This window comes from Podarcis melisellensis (genome assembly GCF_964234715.1).
Source record: "Podarcis melisellensis genome assembly, chromosome: 10".
Classification (NCBI taxonomy): domain Eukaryota; kingdom Metazoa; phylum Chordata; class Lepidosauria; order Squamata; family Lacertidae; genus Podarcis; species Podarcis melisellensis.
This window is the reverse complement of record NC_138542.1, coordinates 29,923,876-29,940,890: the sequence shown is the minus strand read 5'-3', so window position 1 is coordinate 29,940,890 and position 17,015 is coordinate 29,923,876. Positions and strand designations below refer to the sequence as shown.

Here is a 17,015-nt window from a genome sequence, read left to right as displayed (position 1 = left end):
CTGTGCAGCTCTCTTTTACTGAAAACTTGATCCAAACTATGCATAATCCGATCACCATAGCTGACATAACTTTTAATGGATGAGATTAAGTAGTTGCAGCATAATTTTGATAAGCTTGTAGTTTAACTCAACATTTTATTTTGCCAGCTTTAAAACATTTTACATTGCCCAGAAACCTAATTTATAATCTAAGTGTAAAATGATATTGAAAACTTTTTTGGCAAAAGCTCAGATGAAGAACAGATATATTTTGGTCCTTTTCTGCCATGATGCCCACCTGAAAGACTACTCTCCTATTTGCCAGAAAAGGCAATTTGCCAATTGCAAAAGGGCCATCTTGGATTTCCCCCCGATTTTACTAATTCATCCACACTAATGAAACATCTAAATGATCCTTTTCCTAAAATTGCTATTTGTGAATGCTATTATTAAGGAAACATAGGAGACCATTGGACACGCTCACGTCTTTTCCTGAGAGGAATTTCAAAGCTAAGGTATTACTTGAACAGGCCTGTAAGGATTGCGTAAATAAGCCACACAGGTGTGCCATTTTTCTTTATATTTCCTTTGGTGTACAATGAAAGACAGCCTGTGAAACTTACTTGAGATTCACCGTGGAATTTTCAAGATCAGCTCATATTTATTGGTTAACATATAATGAAATACCACAATTTGATTTATACAGTGCCTACCTTAGAAAGTGCTTCATCATGGACAACTGTGTTGGTTGTTAATAATACAAGGACCGTCTGAAGAAGCTTGAGTTCTTCAAGGCTATTTTCCATCAGTTGCCAAAGCATATTGATAACATTTCCAGCAGCAACCTTGGGAACAAAAATCGAGATGGGCTATATGGGGGGAAATGACTACAGAAGTGTCAATCATTAATTCCATCGTACTTAATAAATATTGAATATGCTTTTTCACCCTGTAAAGATCTGCAGGGGATCGCCTCAAGCAATATGTTCTCTTCTTTGACTGACCTTTTAAGATGGCCCCAATCCACATCTACTGGAAGCAGGGCTGCAACTCACTCTGCCTACCCAAGAAAGAGGTGGGGAAGGGAAAAGCTGCTACCACCTGGGAATAACAAAGCACTTTTGAAACTACTGAGCTTAAATAGCCCAGAGGCAGCAGTCATAGAAGAGAGGGAGACTGGCTTGCAGAGGAAAAAGCAAAGGCACATAATCTCTTAACCCTTCTTCCCCTGACAGTGGGGAGGGTCAGGGAACCCTGCTAATAGGCTTTCCTTCCAGCTCAGCTCCTTAAGGAGAGAATACCATGAGACTGGTTCACTGCGTGTGACCCTAGAGGGTCCCAAGGAGGACAACTTGACCTGTCACTCCTCAAACTTAATAGCCTGGAGAAAGGAATACTAGGGTGTCATGGAGCTTAGAAGCTGGGGAGAATCAGCAAGTGTGATGGGACCAGCAGCAGTATTGGGTGAGGACTCAGCACTGTGCAAGACAAGATGAGGTCACTGAAAAGAGAATTTTATTTGTGTGGGAATTTCATTCCCTGGGTGAGTGTTAAGTTGTACCAGTAGCCAAAGCCTCAATAAAGCTAGAGCAGCTGACCATTTTGCAATATAATCCTAAAGTGTAAGGCTTGGTGTAATTCTCCTGGGTGACTTGCGTACACCTCCCCTTCCCCTCAGTTTTCAAGTTGTGCTACACCAACATCAATGTTAACACTAGTCAGAGAGACCTTAAACTGTAGTTTGTGTACCAGCGTCTAACCATGACTCAAAATTGTGCCGTAGGTATATTTATATGTTTATGCTGCCTTTACGCTAGCATAGTTCAGCACACATGACTCATCCCCTAACCAACTCCACTTTATCCTCACAACAAGCCTGTAGAGTAGGTGAGAGTTGGCAAATGGTTCAAAAATATTCAGTAAGCTTCAGGGCTGAGTGAGTCTCCTTTAACCTCAACAATCAACATACTACACACCATACTAACTCTCATAATGCTAAATACCACATTTCATCTGAAAATAAAACTGAAGGGGAATGCTCCTGCAAGAAGCCAACCCTAATAATCCCTCTGGGGTAGTGTTACATCTACACTGATCCTAAAGGCTATGCCTAGTCAGTTATCTTATTAGGATACTCTATTTTTTTTAATGATTCTTCAGCTATGTAAATTAGGCAACACTTCCATACCATTACTTGACTACCCCAAGTCTTACCTCTGAAACAACTTCATGAGACATGAGCCTTTGTATAGCTGCTAGACATAGTTGGGTGATCTTTGGTTCTTTTGTTCCACAACCCATTAGAAAAGGCTGAACCACTTCAGAGCTGTTCTCTTTCAAGGCTTTCAAATGGAGAAAAAATAAATATACAATATCACAAGTCCGCAGCTTTGATTAATAAAGAAAACCATCTGTTGAAAATTAATATAATTATAGTGGTATTTCATGGAAAATATATATAAAAGAGATGGAAAGAGTTAACAAATTGGAACTTTTACTTTAATTTTATATCCATGGTAAGAACCTTTTGGAGCAGCTGCTTGAATCTTCTTTCACCTGCCTGTTTGAACAGCATTTACTCCTTGCATTCACTTTGCTTTCCAAGGCTCTGAATTACCCCATTCTCATACACCATATGCAATATTCTACTCCTATGTGCCCATTTTGTCATGGGCAAGATAGCTCTGTGATCCAAAACATCCTTATGTTCATTGCACGAGAATACAAGAGTCTGAGCAGAGTACTATGGAACAGAAGACTGATTATTTGATGTCACCTTTCCTTCAAAGAGCAAGTCTCAATTGCAGCCTACTTGTTTCAACATAGACTTGCTCTATGTGAACACACTGCTTGCACAGTATAGTAATATTTAATTTAATTGAAAGGTAGCCTAGTTTGCAAAATCGTACATGTGCCAAGTTCTCAAAGATACCCATAGTAAGTCTATAGGAATTATAGTTTTAAATTATACATTGATATTAAACTCTATCTGGAATTTTATCCTTTGATAATGAGTACAAAACTATAGCTACTGCAGAAGTATATACACTTCTGATCCCAAACATGGAAATTTTAAACCAGATTTTTGTCTTACAACTAAGCAGTATCCAGTATTTTGGGGTGGGGAGAGAGAGACTAGCTGAAGAAACTAATTAAAACAAGCACTTCTTATGCAAATAAGCAGGATTCAGCACTCAAAATTCACTCAAGTATACACACAGTGGGTATACCCCGACAGAAGTTTACCAAAGTTCTGAGCTGGTAAAGAATGGTATCCATAAAATATGTTGTATGAAATGCATCTCTTTTCTAGAATCTTATTGCTATAGGGTGATAGTCTATTTCTTGCACAAGCACAAGGAAGTTTAATCCAGCAGGAAACATCTGCTCATGGGGGAGAAGGGGAAGTGGTTTTTGCCTATTTCCTCTCCCAAATCTGTTCTGAGGGTCCCTCAATCCTCCAGAACAGTTTAGGGGAGGGTGTTAGGTCCATCAGGAAAATCAGCCCAAATTACCTCCTCCCCTTGATGAGCAGATGCATCTGCTGGTGCAACAGAGCAAAGTACACTATCAGAAAATAGCCCATAACACTGAGAATTATATTAGGAATATCCAGTATACTGAGCTACAGAAACAATCCAAAGGGGCATCAGTTATATAACCCCTTAACCCAGTTCTGTATTATCAGTGACACTACAGCAGATTAATTAGAAACAGTAACAGAGATTCTGTACTGATGACCTTTGTGGTCCCTTCCAACTCTACAATTCTACGATACAAAATACCATTTCAAATCAGAACGCAATTACTTGAAACTGGAAAAGCCTAGAGAGAGTGAAAGGCCTCAAACTGTGTATGGTTTGTTTGTTTTTTAAAAGAGAAATCTTGATTTGGTTTTCTAGGAAAATGTAAGCAGTGAAGGCATCTATATTAATGCACAGATGTATCGTGTCTTAGAAGATTATTCACAGGTTTATCAAGGCAGCCATTAAACCTAAAAGCATTAGGTAAAGGTAAAGGGACCCCTGACCATTAGGTCCAGTCATGGCCGACACTGGGGTTGTGGCGCTCATCTCGCTTTATTGGCTGAGGGAGCCAGCGTACAGCTTCCAGGTCATGTGGCCAGCACGACTAAGCCGCTTCTGGCGAACCAGAGCAGCACACAGAAACACTGTTTACCTTCCCGCCGGAGCAGTACCTATTTATCTACTTGCACTTTGATGTGCTTTTGAACTGCTAGGTTGGCAGGAGCAGGGACCGAGCAACGGGAGCTCACCCCGTCATTGGGATTCGAACCGCCGACCTTCTGATCAGCAAGTCCTAGGCTCTGTGGTTTAACCCACAGCGCCTTGTAAATAATGTTGAGTTTAAAGAAGAATTGTACAATGTAAATTAAAGTACTAGGATATAGATAAAAAGTACTAGTAAGCATTTCCAAGTGCTACTGTATTAGTGTTCTAGGCATATAATCTTTGAAGTCTAAAAAGGTAAAGGTACCCCTGCCCATACGGGCCAGTCTTGACAGACTCTAGGGTTGTGCACTCATCTCACTCTATAGGCCGGGAGCCAGCACTGTCAGCAGACACTTCCGGGTCACGTGGCCAGCGTGACAAGCTGCATCTGGCGAGCCAGCGCAGCACACGGAACGCTGTTTACCTTCCCGCTGGTAAGCGGTCCCTATTTATCTACTTGCACCCGGCGGTGCTTTTGAACTGCTAGGTTGGCAGGCGCTGGGACCGAACCACGGGAGCGCACCCCGCCGCGGGAATTCGAACCGCCGACCATGCGATCGGAAGTCCTAGGCGCTGAGGTTTTACCCACAGCGCCACCCGCGTCTCCTTTGAAGTCTAGTTAGCTAATTATTCTCCCTTATTAGGGCAAAGGACCATAGTTCAGTGATAGAGCATCTGCTCTGCAATTCAGAAGGTTTCAAAACAATCCCTGGCATTTCCAGGTAGGACTGGAAATGTCCCTTGTCTGAAACCCCAAAGAGCTGTCAGTGTGGTAGTCAATGGTCTGACTCAGTACAAAGTGGTTTCTGAGGTTCTATTATGTCATAAAAGTTTATACTGGGTGTGGGTGGAATTCCACTGTTGCTGTTTTCTAGGTTGCTTATGTCTTGTAAGACTAATCCCAAGTTTTGTTACTAGTTGTAAGTCTTGTCCATAATGATATTTGTGAGGCTGCAACTGTCTTCCATACATTAAATCACTGTATGCTATCTAGTTCTTTAAACAGATAAGATGAGATGCTTCTGTCTCTTAGTGCAAGTTTGTTTGGATTATAGCTGACATTACCTGTCATAGCTTTCCCACTTATGTCAGCATTCATGATAGCAATGAAAACAAAAGAAAAATAAATTAAATAGAAGTGTTAAAGTGAAAAAATAGGGCAAGAACTATTCTAAAGTTTATTCTTATGCAACATGAGTGGATTTTAAGTAATACTAGAGTAATTATTCAAAATCAACTAATCTAAACAATAAAAACTAATTGTGGCATCATTTTTGTTGCAACACCACCTGCCCCTGCCCTTCTGTACTCATGTACTCTCAAGAACACAGAAGCAACTATAAATATTTTCTCTGGTGACACTAATGCTTAAGACTTGCTAGTGCAACATTTAAAAGAATAATAACCAACAAGAGAAATGTTTTTTCTAATCTTAATTAGTTATTTAAGATACTGGTTGTGGACCAGTGAACAGGAAGAAATGGAATAGAAAAATAAAGCATTTTTCAAAGTCTATTGGTTCATAACTGTAATATGAGTGAATATAAAACTAATCAAATTGGATAACTGGAATGAATATGGTAACAGGTAAATCTCAAATGAAAGATTGAGTTTAATAGGGTTCACTTCCAGGAAAGTGGGTATAGGTGTCCTTGGTGACATCATACATTTTCCTCCATAAAATCTAAATAATTCAAAGTTCATATAATACTACCACAATATTGGAGCAAGGTACACATGAGAACAGTTAAATTTTTAAAATGGGCAAATTATTGAGAGGTGGGAGAGGAAAGTTGGTGAACACTTTCCTGTTCTGGCAACTTCTTGTTGAACTGGGCAAATGGGGCTCATATATGGTAAACTCTGTTTACAGTTTTTTTTTAATCTCCTAAGGCAATTCTTTATATTTTTGGATTATGGCCTGTCTAATTCTGACTGTTGTTCACTGGGGTGGGTGGCTGACAGGCACTTGGGAACCCCAGCACAAGGGGATTTCTGCAGGCATTACCAAGATCGCTGCACAGGGCTTCCAATCAGCAGCATACTTTCCAGGATGACAGAATAGAGAAGTGTACTTGAAAGTGATTGTGAAAGTGATGCACAAGCCTCCTATTTGTGCATTGGCAACCACATCTCCACCTGCCCCATACATGACGTCACCTGCCCCACGTAAAGCATCAGATGTGGGACAGGTGGTGAAAAAAGTACTGTGGGCCAAATTTCATGGAATGCCAAGTTTGACCAGTGGGCCAGACATTTCCTAGCCCTTGTTTAAGAAGTGGGCATGGGGTATCCAGATAAGCTCCAATTTAAGTACTAGTTGGAAGATATTCAGACCTACATAGCTTTAAGAAGGGAAGTACACAATTTATTTGAATTTTGTATGCTTTCAAATCACTGCCACTATTGCCATCAATACAAAATTATCTGTGACTCCTACAGACACTCTTTCCAGTTGTCTTCACTTCCAGTTTGCAAAACATCATAAGAAGCAGTTTCAAAATCTGTGAGATTTGGGGATATTTTACTCTCTCAATAGTTACAAGCAATATATTAAATTGTATTTGGTTACCCTAAAATTCTACATTAAAAACATAGATTCATTCAGTAATTAATATAACTAAAGAAAAAGGCTGAAAATGGCAATATTTCATTTACTGTCCATTAAATTTCACAGAATGAGTTGTGGGAGGAATGTTTTGGAGAGCTCCTCTCTATCCCTTTTACTTCTCCAAACACATCCATGCAGCAACACATCCTTTTCTCCATATCACCAGCAATTTTGCTTCTTTGTTCTGCTGTTCAACTGGAAGGAGACATCAATTTTCACTTGGATGACCCATAAGGCAGTTTGGAATTGGGAGGAAAAAGATCAGACATGTGCATATTGGCTTAGTCTGCAGAAGCCATTTTCCTGCAGCATCTCTCTCATGAAACAGGGCACCTACATCTATAAAATGTTTGTCAAACTATAAGTTTTGGAGTACTTCAGTAACAGCTAATATAGTAACATAATACATTGTTGTTGTTGTTTGTATAAATCAAATAGCAGTAAAATACATAGAACGCAATAAGGAACAGGGGGTATACAACCCAAAATAATCTATGGGCCACCACAAATTATATACCCTCAACCCCAGAAGAGTGTCCTCTACAGGATGGTATTGAATTGCATCCAGTCCTGTGCTTTGTTTTGGCACAAGACACTGTACACTGTGTTAACTTACACCAATAATAGCTAAAACACACAAAAAAGCAGAGTGTGCACCCTGTATTAAGATTGGTGTCACCCCAGATCATACAACCATACTTCCAGGAGTGTGTTTCTACATATTCTGGCAAATAGCATACTCAGAGTCGCCATGACACCCATGAGGCTGCCCCAACGTAGCTTAACATTTGTAGCAGGGCACACTCTTTATTTGTCATCCAATGGATTTGAATGGTTTTCCGGAGGGCTCCAGGGAGCTTTCCAATTGGCAAGACTGGCTCTTCTGCCAAACACTGAGGTGACATGGGAGTCTGAACACCCTTTCCCAACGGGCAAAGTAAGCAGAGCTCTGTGTTATGCTCTAGAGTGAGAACTATTAAGCGAGGGAGCAGGTGGGGGGAAATCACAGCAAACGTGCTCAGGTCACACTCTATTCAGTAGCTCTGAAGGCGGCAAAGTAAGCTTACTTCTCCTCTGTGCCCCAGTTTTGTCATCCAGTGCAGTTGTTCTGGGTGGCTAAGGCCTATTATCTGTGGGCCTAGGCACATGTTAAAGCCTGGGACTGTTTGCAAGGCATTATGAGGATAATTTCACTTGCATCCACTGGAACTTGGACTCCAGGTTTTAGAGCAGGCAATTCTGGAGCACTTATTTGTTGGATGTTGTTGGACAGGTTTCAGTTGTTGCAGCCTGAGGGCGTGGACAGAGCATTTGGTAAGGTTTGTGCAACAACTGTTGGATCCTTGCTCCTCTTCATTTACAAAATTGGGCAGGGAGGAGTCAGCTGGTTGAGCTAGGAAGGTAATTAATGCTTTCTTACAAGAGGGAATGGATACATTTGCATGGCATGCCACTGGCTTCACATTGTGGAGTGACACAACCCTCTATACCCAGTTCAAATCAAATGCTAAGCTAGGAATCATAGTTTGCTGCTCCCAGTCACACGAGGGGTGTGGATAATGAGGTGGAATCCTAAAGAACGTAAACAGGTGCTTGCTGTGTAAACTTTCCCTGAACTTGAGTACCTGGAAATCAGTGAGGATTCAAACAGGATCTTCAGACACCAAAGACTATCCTAGAATTTTGATAACGGTATATATTTCACCTGCTTTGATGAAAAATTGGACCAGCACACTGTCATAACTTTTATTGAAAACCCATAGACTATTATTATCTTCATGTTCTAAAAGGACTAAAGATATTCAGCACCAAATCACACACAAAGCTTTGATTTAAAGAGACTTAAAATAAATTTTCTGATTAGGATTTTTGGTGTTTGCAAATATTTACCTGACAAGACATCACTGTTCCGTGCAGCTATCGTTTTTACTTTTATTATTCCTGACTCAGCAGCCTGTAAAGAAAAGACAAGAGATTATTAATTTATTGGTTTTTTCTTAGAAGCATTTTATCCTATTCTTCAGCTGAAATGGCTCCCACAGCAGCTTACTACAATCAGTAGTAAGTCATCACTGACCTCAGGCTTACAATCTAAAAGCCACTTCTCAGACTGTGCTATAAGAAAGCAATTCTTCATTTAACAGAAGTGAAATTAAAGTTGTTATGCCTGCAAAATCTTGCGGCAGAAATTGCTTCCCATGAAAGTATATTTCAATGCCCCAGAATGTGATGTATTAACAACTGAGTCTCATTACATCTCCCATCTCTGCCTTAAGACCTTCACATCGTTATCTCTTTATTATTTGCAAATTTTCTCACTTTTTAAGGTCTCCTATGATATACCCAAGTGCGTTCAATATACCCCTAGTTAAAAAAACACAGTTCTGAGGTGTTGGCATGGAAGTTGCTTAAAGGATAAACATAATAAATACACAATTTCTGTCTAAGAACATCTCATGGCAACCCAAACTATTTTTTTCTGATCTCATTCATGTTTCACACACAATATCCAAGGCATTCAGAGAGGTAGACATGAATACGAATCTTGTGTCTACACAGATAGCGTGAATGCACCAGTCAGCACAGTCTTTATTTCTTTATACACAGATTAGATGCCAACTAAGCCTAATACACAACTCTCTTGGCTAACTCAGCAGAAAATCCAACAAGGGTACTGTAACTAAAAAGATGTTAAAACATTCTTGACTCAGCTGAAAAATTAACTAGAATGCCACAATGTACTACTTTATGTATTCCCTAACAAAGTTCTGCTACAAAAACAAAAAAAAGTTAAATGAAACCAGGGTTGCAAGATTTTATAGCTCAATTCCAATCAAAAGTTAAGTCCCATTGAGTTTAATAGAAGTTGTGACCAGTTAAGTGTGTATAGAACTGCATTGTTAGCAAATTAATAAAGTACTTAATCACTCTATTTTACCAAAGAGAAAAAAGATACTTGAGAATTTTGTGTATTTAACATTAAATAGTAAGTTTTCATGACATTCTATGTAGTCCAATTTTAAAACCATATATTCTTATAAACATTGTTTCAAATACAACCTTGTGAGAAACTTATAGAAGCTAATGTGTCTAATATAATAAACAACTTGTTCAAATTTCTTTCTGCTTCAAGGGCTTCTGTAAATGACTATGTTAAAGAATCCAGTTTAAGAAAACCTAATGCCTTGCAAACCATCACATGATCAAGCATATTGCCTTATTTGAATGCCAAAGTGCTGTGTGAACTGTGTGTACTGAAATAATAAATTTCATTTAATTATTTTCGTAACATCATTTGCTAGATGTTTAAAACAGCTCCATAAAAAGTAACAATCAGAAAAGGGGGGAAACAAACAAACATGAATATTAAAGGAGCCAGGGGGGAAAGGTGAGAGAATAAAATATACAACTAGCTTTGAATTATTGACATATATATTCACATATGTTTTAGGGCGGGAAGCGGGTGGCGCTGTGGGTAAAGCCTAGGACTTGCCGACCGTCAGGTCGGCGGTTCGAATCCCTGTGGTGGGGTGCGCTCCCGTCGCTTGGTCCCAGCACCTGCCAACCTAGCAGTTCGAAAGCACCCCCGGGTGCATGTAGATAAATAGGGATCGCTTACTAGCGGGAAGGTAAACGGCATTTCCGTGTGCTGCGCTGGCTCGCCAGATGCAGCTTGTCACGCTGGCCTCGTGACCCGGAAGTGTCTTCAGACAGCGCTGGCCCCCGGCCTCTTAAGCGAGATGGACGCGCAACCCCAGAGTCGGACACAACTGGCCCGCACGGGCAGGGGTACCTTTACCTTTACCTATGTTTTAGGGAAGCTTTTAATGTTTGACAGACTATTGTATTTTAATATTTTGTTGGAAGCTGCCCAGAGTGGCTGGGGAAACCCAGCCAGATGGACCGGGTATAAATAATAAATAATAATAATAATAATTTTACAATGTAGCTCTTTCAATAAGTGAAGTTAGTACATTTTAAGGACTAGTGTACAGCTGGAAAATTCAAAGTCCTTTTAAGTATTCCTATTAGCTTGTTAAATATTTTACCACACCAATGCCTGTGCTCCTAGATAGCAGATAACTTTGCCTCAGCAGTAACCTGAACCTTCTGTAAAACTGCAGTCCTAGTTCAGAATCTTGAAACTGCTGACTCAGCTAGAAAGGCAGCGCTACTCAAAATTGTCAGCTTATGCTGACGGACTCTAAATGAAAGCAGGAGCAGAGCTGTGGAGGACTAACAGTCAGCCGTATCAAGTAATTGCTAAAGCTACCTTGCTGAGGACAATGAAATAAATGGCCTAAAACCACTTTTAAAAGAGTGACACTTTCTTTACTAGTTTCTCACAGGAAAAAATGTTCCCAAATATCTTTGGTATAGAGCCCAATGATGATAGTAGAACCTTGTGCCTATTTCATGGACAGTTACAGGGGCAAAAGAATAAGCCACACAAAGTAGGTTTTACAGTGGTACCTCTGGTTATGAACTTTGTTTCGGACGTCCGTTCTTAACCTGAAACTGTTCTTAACTAGAGGCATGCTTTCGCTAATGGGGCCTCTTGTTGCCACTACGCTGCTGGCACACAATTTCTGTTCTCATCCTGGGGCAAAGTTCTCAACTCGAGGTAATTCTTTCAGGTTAGCGGAGTTTGTAACCTGAGGCGTTTGTAACTCAAAGTACCACTGTACAGTGGTACCTCGGGTTAAGTACTTAATTCGTTCTGGAGGTCCGTTCTTAACCTGAAACTGTTCTTAACCTGAAGCACCACTTTAGCTGAAGAGGCCTCCTGCTGCCGCCGTGCCACTGGAGCACGATTTCTGTTCTCATCCTTAAGCAAAGTTCTTAACCTGAAGCACTATTTCTAGGTTAGCGGAGTCTGTAACCTGAAGTGTATGTTATCTGAAGCATATGTAACCCGAGGTACCACTATATATACTAAAGAGTAACCACCATGGTATTACTCAGCATACAAATATAGCCTGGCTTATGATTGGATCCCCTTCGGAACTTGAAATATGGGTACCCCCAACAAAAATTTAAAATTCGGCTTTGTAATTTGGAATTTATGTAATTTGGTTTGATTTGATGTGATTGGTTGGTTAATAAAAATTATTTTTTTAAAAAACTAAAAACTAAAAACAAATATAGCCTGGCTTTGTCCAGCATATGTATTAGTAGTACATGGCACAAAGCCTCCATTGTACTTTTAAATATATCCCTTCTAATCATAAGTTTTTATTGTCATGCTTGAACATAGATTGAGAATGGAAGTTAAATGTGTATAAACTGAAATTCAACACAAACAGGTTTTCCATTTATCCCTATAATTTTATTAATGTTGCGTTATTACAATTCATAGCCAAGACCATTAAACATTAAATCTGAGCCCCCAAAATCTACTCTGGAGGGTGAACCTGGATCATCTGGTAATAAGTCCCAATGCGTTCAGTGGGGGGAGATGTGCAATGGACTGCACTGTTAGTGGATATAAGGCATTACAAGCTACATAAAATGAAGCATTATAGCTATACACCTGCCAAATTATGTGCTGTTGGAATGATAGTGAAAATACTAAAACAAAAAAATTCTGCTGTTTTCATGTACAGGATTCACTACTGGGTTAAAAAAAATGGTTAATGTTCCTTGTGCAATGAGTACCATGCAGTTCAATGCTAGTTTAGAAACCAGACATGTAGTGCAGGCTAACAAAGAACAAAGGTTACTTTATATCCTGCCTCCCCCAAATGTCTGTCCTCTCAAATTCTTTAAATTGTGAATATATCCTACAAAAAAGGAAATAATAATAGGCGGGTCTAACTGTAGCATTTTAAAATAGTGTATTACCAAACAGTCCACTTTCCGTTAGCCTTGATATTCTAAAATATTGCATCTTGCATACTGTAGAGTTGTAACATTTTATGGAAACTAGAGGAAAATTCTGTAGAAGTTTAGAACTGTGATTCTCAAATTTTGCTCTTTAAACTTTGAAGACTTACTACTCAAATCTGCCTTAAGGAAAGTCAAATCTTCCATCAAATCAAGCAATCATTTCTCTCCTACTCACATCCTTCAGTGCTATCTATGATGCTACCTACTACTACTTACTTTGCCAACAACTTGGCAAATCTACAAACCTGATGCATGACTACGTGGTGAGTTACACCCAAATGTTTTGGATTTTTTTGCATGGAAGGCTTTGACGGACGCTCTAATAGATCATCTTCTTCATCTTCTTCTTGTTATTATTATTGTTGCTGTTGTTGTTGTTGTTGTTGTTGTTGTTGTTGTTGTTATTATTATTATTATTATTATTATTATTATTATTGTTATCACCATCATCCCCACCCATCTGGAAACTCTGGGTGGCTTCCAACACACATAAATACATAATAAAATGCCAAACATCAAAAACTTCCTGATACAGGGCTGCCTTTAGATGTCTTCTAAATGTTGTGTAGTTCTTTATCTTTTTAACATCTGATGGGAGGGCATTCCACAGGGAGGGCACCGCTGCCGAGAAGGCCCTCTGCCTGGTTCCCTGTAACCTCACTTCTTGCAGTGAGAGAACTGCTAGAAGGCTCTCGGAGGTAGACTTCAGTGGCCGGGCTGAACAATGCAGGTGGAGATGCTCCTTCAGGTATACAATACTATTATCCCCACACCCATCAAAAAACCCTTTCATGGGAATATACTTTAATTGGCATCTTCGTTTGTGTCCTATAGGCTGAAGCTATGGATTTTAAGTACAGTGGTGCCTCGCAAGACGAAATTAATTCATTCCGCGAGTTGCTTCATCTTGCGATTTTTTCGTCTTGCGGAGCGCGGATTCCCTGGGTATTAACGGCTTTAAGAAAAAGGAAGCAAACTCATAGGGAAACTCATAGGGAAAAAGGAAGCAAGTCCATAGGGAAAATCGTCTTGCGAAGCAACTCAAAAAACGAAAAACCCTTTCGTCTTGCGCGTTTTTCGTCTTGCGAGGCATTCGTCTTGCGAGGTACCACTGTACACCCTAGAACACTTTTGGTATCAATGAGGTCCGCACTATACAACATAACACCCTTTGCGCCATATTTTAATCTAGGCACAGTACAACAAATCTATAATAAAGTACAAGAAAACATTAGAACCTCAGGTTAGCACATTAAAGAGGTTGTTTTATATCAAATCAACATATTTGTTTACTTTCCCCATATCCACCTTATGGAACACAATGCTAGCAACATGCAATTCTCTTTCAATCCATTAAAAACATCAGTACAGTCTTAGCTTATTGATTTCAACAATCAAGAGCTCCTGAATTTTTACAGGGGCAAATATCGTTATACAGAGATGGGAACCTCAGGCTTGGGGGGCAACTGCAGCCCTGTAGATGTCTCTGTATGGTCCTTCCCCAAGCCATGCTCCTTACCAGCCCTCCTTGAATGCTTATGACTGGCTAGAATGTGGTCTGATAATACTCTGGTGGTAATATCACCTGGATGGACAATAACAGCAGTCCTCAAGCACCACCCTCTGGAAACAACCATCAAAGTAGGACCAGAAGCACCACAAAGCAGTGCCACCTAACCCTAACTCATATTACTGTATATTATTATCAGTTATTATTCTCATCTTCGGCATTGAGTATTTCACTCTGCAAAAAACAAACTTTGCTTGATTTACTTAGTTTTAAGATATTAAACAGGGCATGCTTTTCAGAGCTCAAGTTCTTAAAATTCTTAAGTCCTTACCAAAGTTTGAAGGCTCACATACGCAAACCAACAACAACAACCCCTCGCAAGTGGGACAAGACAGCAATATGATACGCACATAGGAGCTGTTCCAAGTGCCACTTTCAAATTTAATATACAACGGAAACCTGCTTACCTATCGGTGGCAAAACAGGAACAGCTTGCAAACTCGTTTGGGTAATGCAATCCTTGTTGATTACCCAAACAGTTGCTACAACCAGTCAGTGCCTTGAAACCTATTATATTCAAAGCCACCTGTCTCCAAACAAGGGCCTCCAAGTTATCCTAACAGATGATAAGAAGGCTTTTGCCTATCTTTTGAGCAGTATCGATTGCCTCCCCCAGCCAAAAAAGGGGGGCACCATTGCTAAGCCTAGGAAATGTACACTTAAAAAGTTCGCCCACTAGAGAGACTGAAGTCTGGGAAGAGGGAGGTGCAACCGGGAACTGCTCGTTACAAGAAAGTGCTGCAAGCGGCCCGCGGTGGCCAAGCGGTGCAGACGTTTGCAATGTAGACGCAGCCACCCGACTCGGTTCCACTCCGGGATTTCAGTTCTGGGTGGAGAGGAAAGGCCTCAGCGAGACCCCACGTACCTCTTCCTAAAGCAGGCCGGGGAAAGGCCAACACGACACAAGAAATACACACAAACACTGACACGCCCCCCCCCCACAGTCCAGTTTCTCTCCCCCCAAAAAACCCTCCTCACCTCCTTGACGGGAGGAAATTTCTTCCGGCACTCCAGGCTCAGGGCCCGCAGGTCGCCCTGCATGTTTTCCAGCAGCTTCTTCACGGCCTCGGGGCTGCTCGTCCCGGCCATGGCTCCTCCGCCGTGTGGGGAAGGCAGCGACGCGAAGCCGGCAAGGGACAGGCCCGGCCGAGCCAGCGTCGCCGTCTGAATGTGGCGGCGCCCGGAGGCCGTCAAGTGCCGGGCGGAGCCACGGGCAAAAGCAGCAGCACCACCACCACCAAGGCCGGCCCCGCCGCGTCCACGTCCGCTCCCGCTCCCACAATGCCGGGCGCCGCCGCTGCCGCCGCCGCACGTCAGCCCCGCTTCCGTACGACAGAGGCCTCGCGAAGAAGGGGCGGCGCGAAGGAGGGGAGGGCCCGCAGGGCGGCGCGGCCCGAGGACGGCGGGGCTGAGGCGGCTCTGTCAGGGGCGGAGATGGGGGGCAAAGACGGGGCGCGACCCTGTCCGGCCTTGGGTTGGACGCAGTCCCGGAGCAGAAGAGGCCGTCGGTTCCTCAGAGCATGTGCAGTTCGTGCTTCTTCCCCCATGCAAGGTGGCATGGAGGGGATTCCAGCTCCTCTTTCTTGAAATCGCCGGCACTTATTTTCTTGCGTCACCAGCCCTGTTTAGGGAAGTTTTTAGTGTGGGATGTTGTCTTGTGTTTTTATTTTTTATTTTTGTTGGGATCCGCCCGGAGTGGCTGGGTCAGCCCAGTCAGATGGGCGGCATATAAGTAATAAATTATTCTTATTATTTTTATTCCTATTAATTATTATTATCAGCAGCAGCCCCGACTCGGCTTTTTTTTTTTAAACATCCCTGCCACCGCCTCTCAGATTTGCCAAATCAAAGAGATATGGGATTATCCATGTTGTTTACTGCCAGCTCAATGCCATATACATGGTTACCCCGCCGTAAAACCTAGTGAGTTCAGTGGGTCTTGCCCAAGGGGGAATCGATACAGGTTCGCAATCTTAATAAGCATTTTGAGCCATCGACATCACCCATGGCTAGCAAATGCTCCTTAATCTAACAATGGAAATTGTGTAGCAAGTTGCATTGCATTTTTCCTTAAAAACCAAAAAACAAACAAACAAAAAGGTATCTGTTTAAGATTTGTGTTGTATCCCACCCCCTACTTTAAAATAAGTGTTAATTGTCCTTTTTTATGGTTCAGCACCCTTCTGTTACTAATAATAGCTTCAAATTCCAACACCACTGCCAGTAAAGGAAAACTTGCTTCCATTATGGATTGAGTGGGTTACAGCTGATCAGTCCTGTTGCTTTGGCCCAGAGGACCTTTGCAGGAACTGTTGCCTGGCAATTGGCAGATGCCAGCAGGAGAAGCTTGCCTCCATCAAGGGTAGAATGAGATCCAGTTGCTCAGTCCTCTTCCTTTACATCGGAAAACACGAATGAAGGCCAAGCTTGAATGCAGGAAAAGCCACCTGCGTAACCCTGTAGTGGCATTTCTTAAGTAACATTTTTATTGTGAGAATTGTTTTTTGTAAGCTGCTTGGAGAGCATCCCAGGGTTATGAAGTGAGATAAAAGCATTATAAATACTATTCCTGGGTGTTTTGTTTATTTTGCTTAAGCATGAGGTGCATTTACTGATATTAGTATCCATGCTTCCAGTTCTTGCTTCTTTAGAGGGGAAGTTGGCGGCTGTCCCTCATTTTAAGATACACATTCCGTATGCCAATATACTACAGCTCTACAATGTGTACTTAGTG

At 41.4% G+C, this 17,015-nt stretch overlaps 1 protein-coding gene across 3 annotated transcripts in view; it reads right to left on the bottom strand.

Annotated features, from left to right (window-relative positions):
• MON2 (MON2 homolog, regulator of endosome-to-Golgi trafficking) overlaps window positions 1-15,542 on the bottom strand; it is a 55,522-nt gene extending 39,980 nt beyond the window's left edge. For all 3 annotated transcript variants that reach the window (XM_081927976.1, XM_081927978.1, XM_081927977.1), the window contains exons 1-4: window positions 15,260-15,542; window positions 8,713-8,776; window positions 2,194-2,321; window positions 693-824 (exon numbers count right to left, since the gene is read on the bottom strand). In XM_081927976.1, coding sequence (XP_081784102.1) covers window positions 693-824; window positions 2,194-2,321; window positions 8,713-8,776; window positions 15,260-15,370 — 435 coding nt within the window. In that variant the 5' untranslated portion in view covers window positions 15,371-15,542. The remainder of the gene's footprint in view (window positions 1-692; window positions 825-2,193; window positions 2,322-8,712; window positions 8,777-15,259) is intronic.
• Between the last annotated feature and the right edge of the window lie 1,473 nt (window positions 15,543-17,015).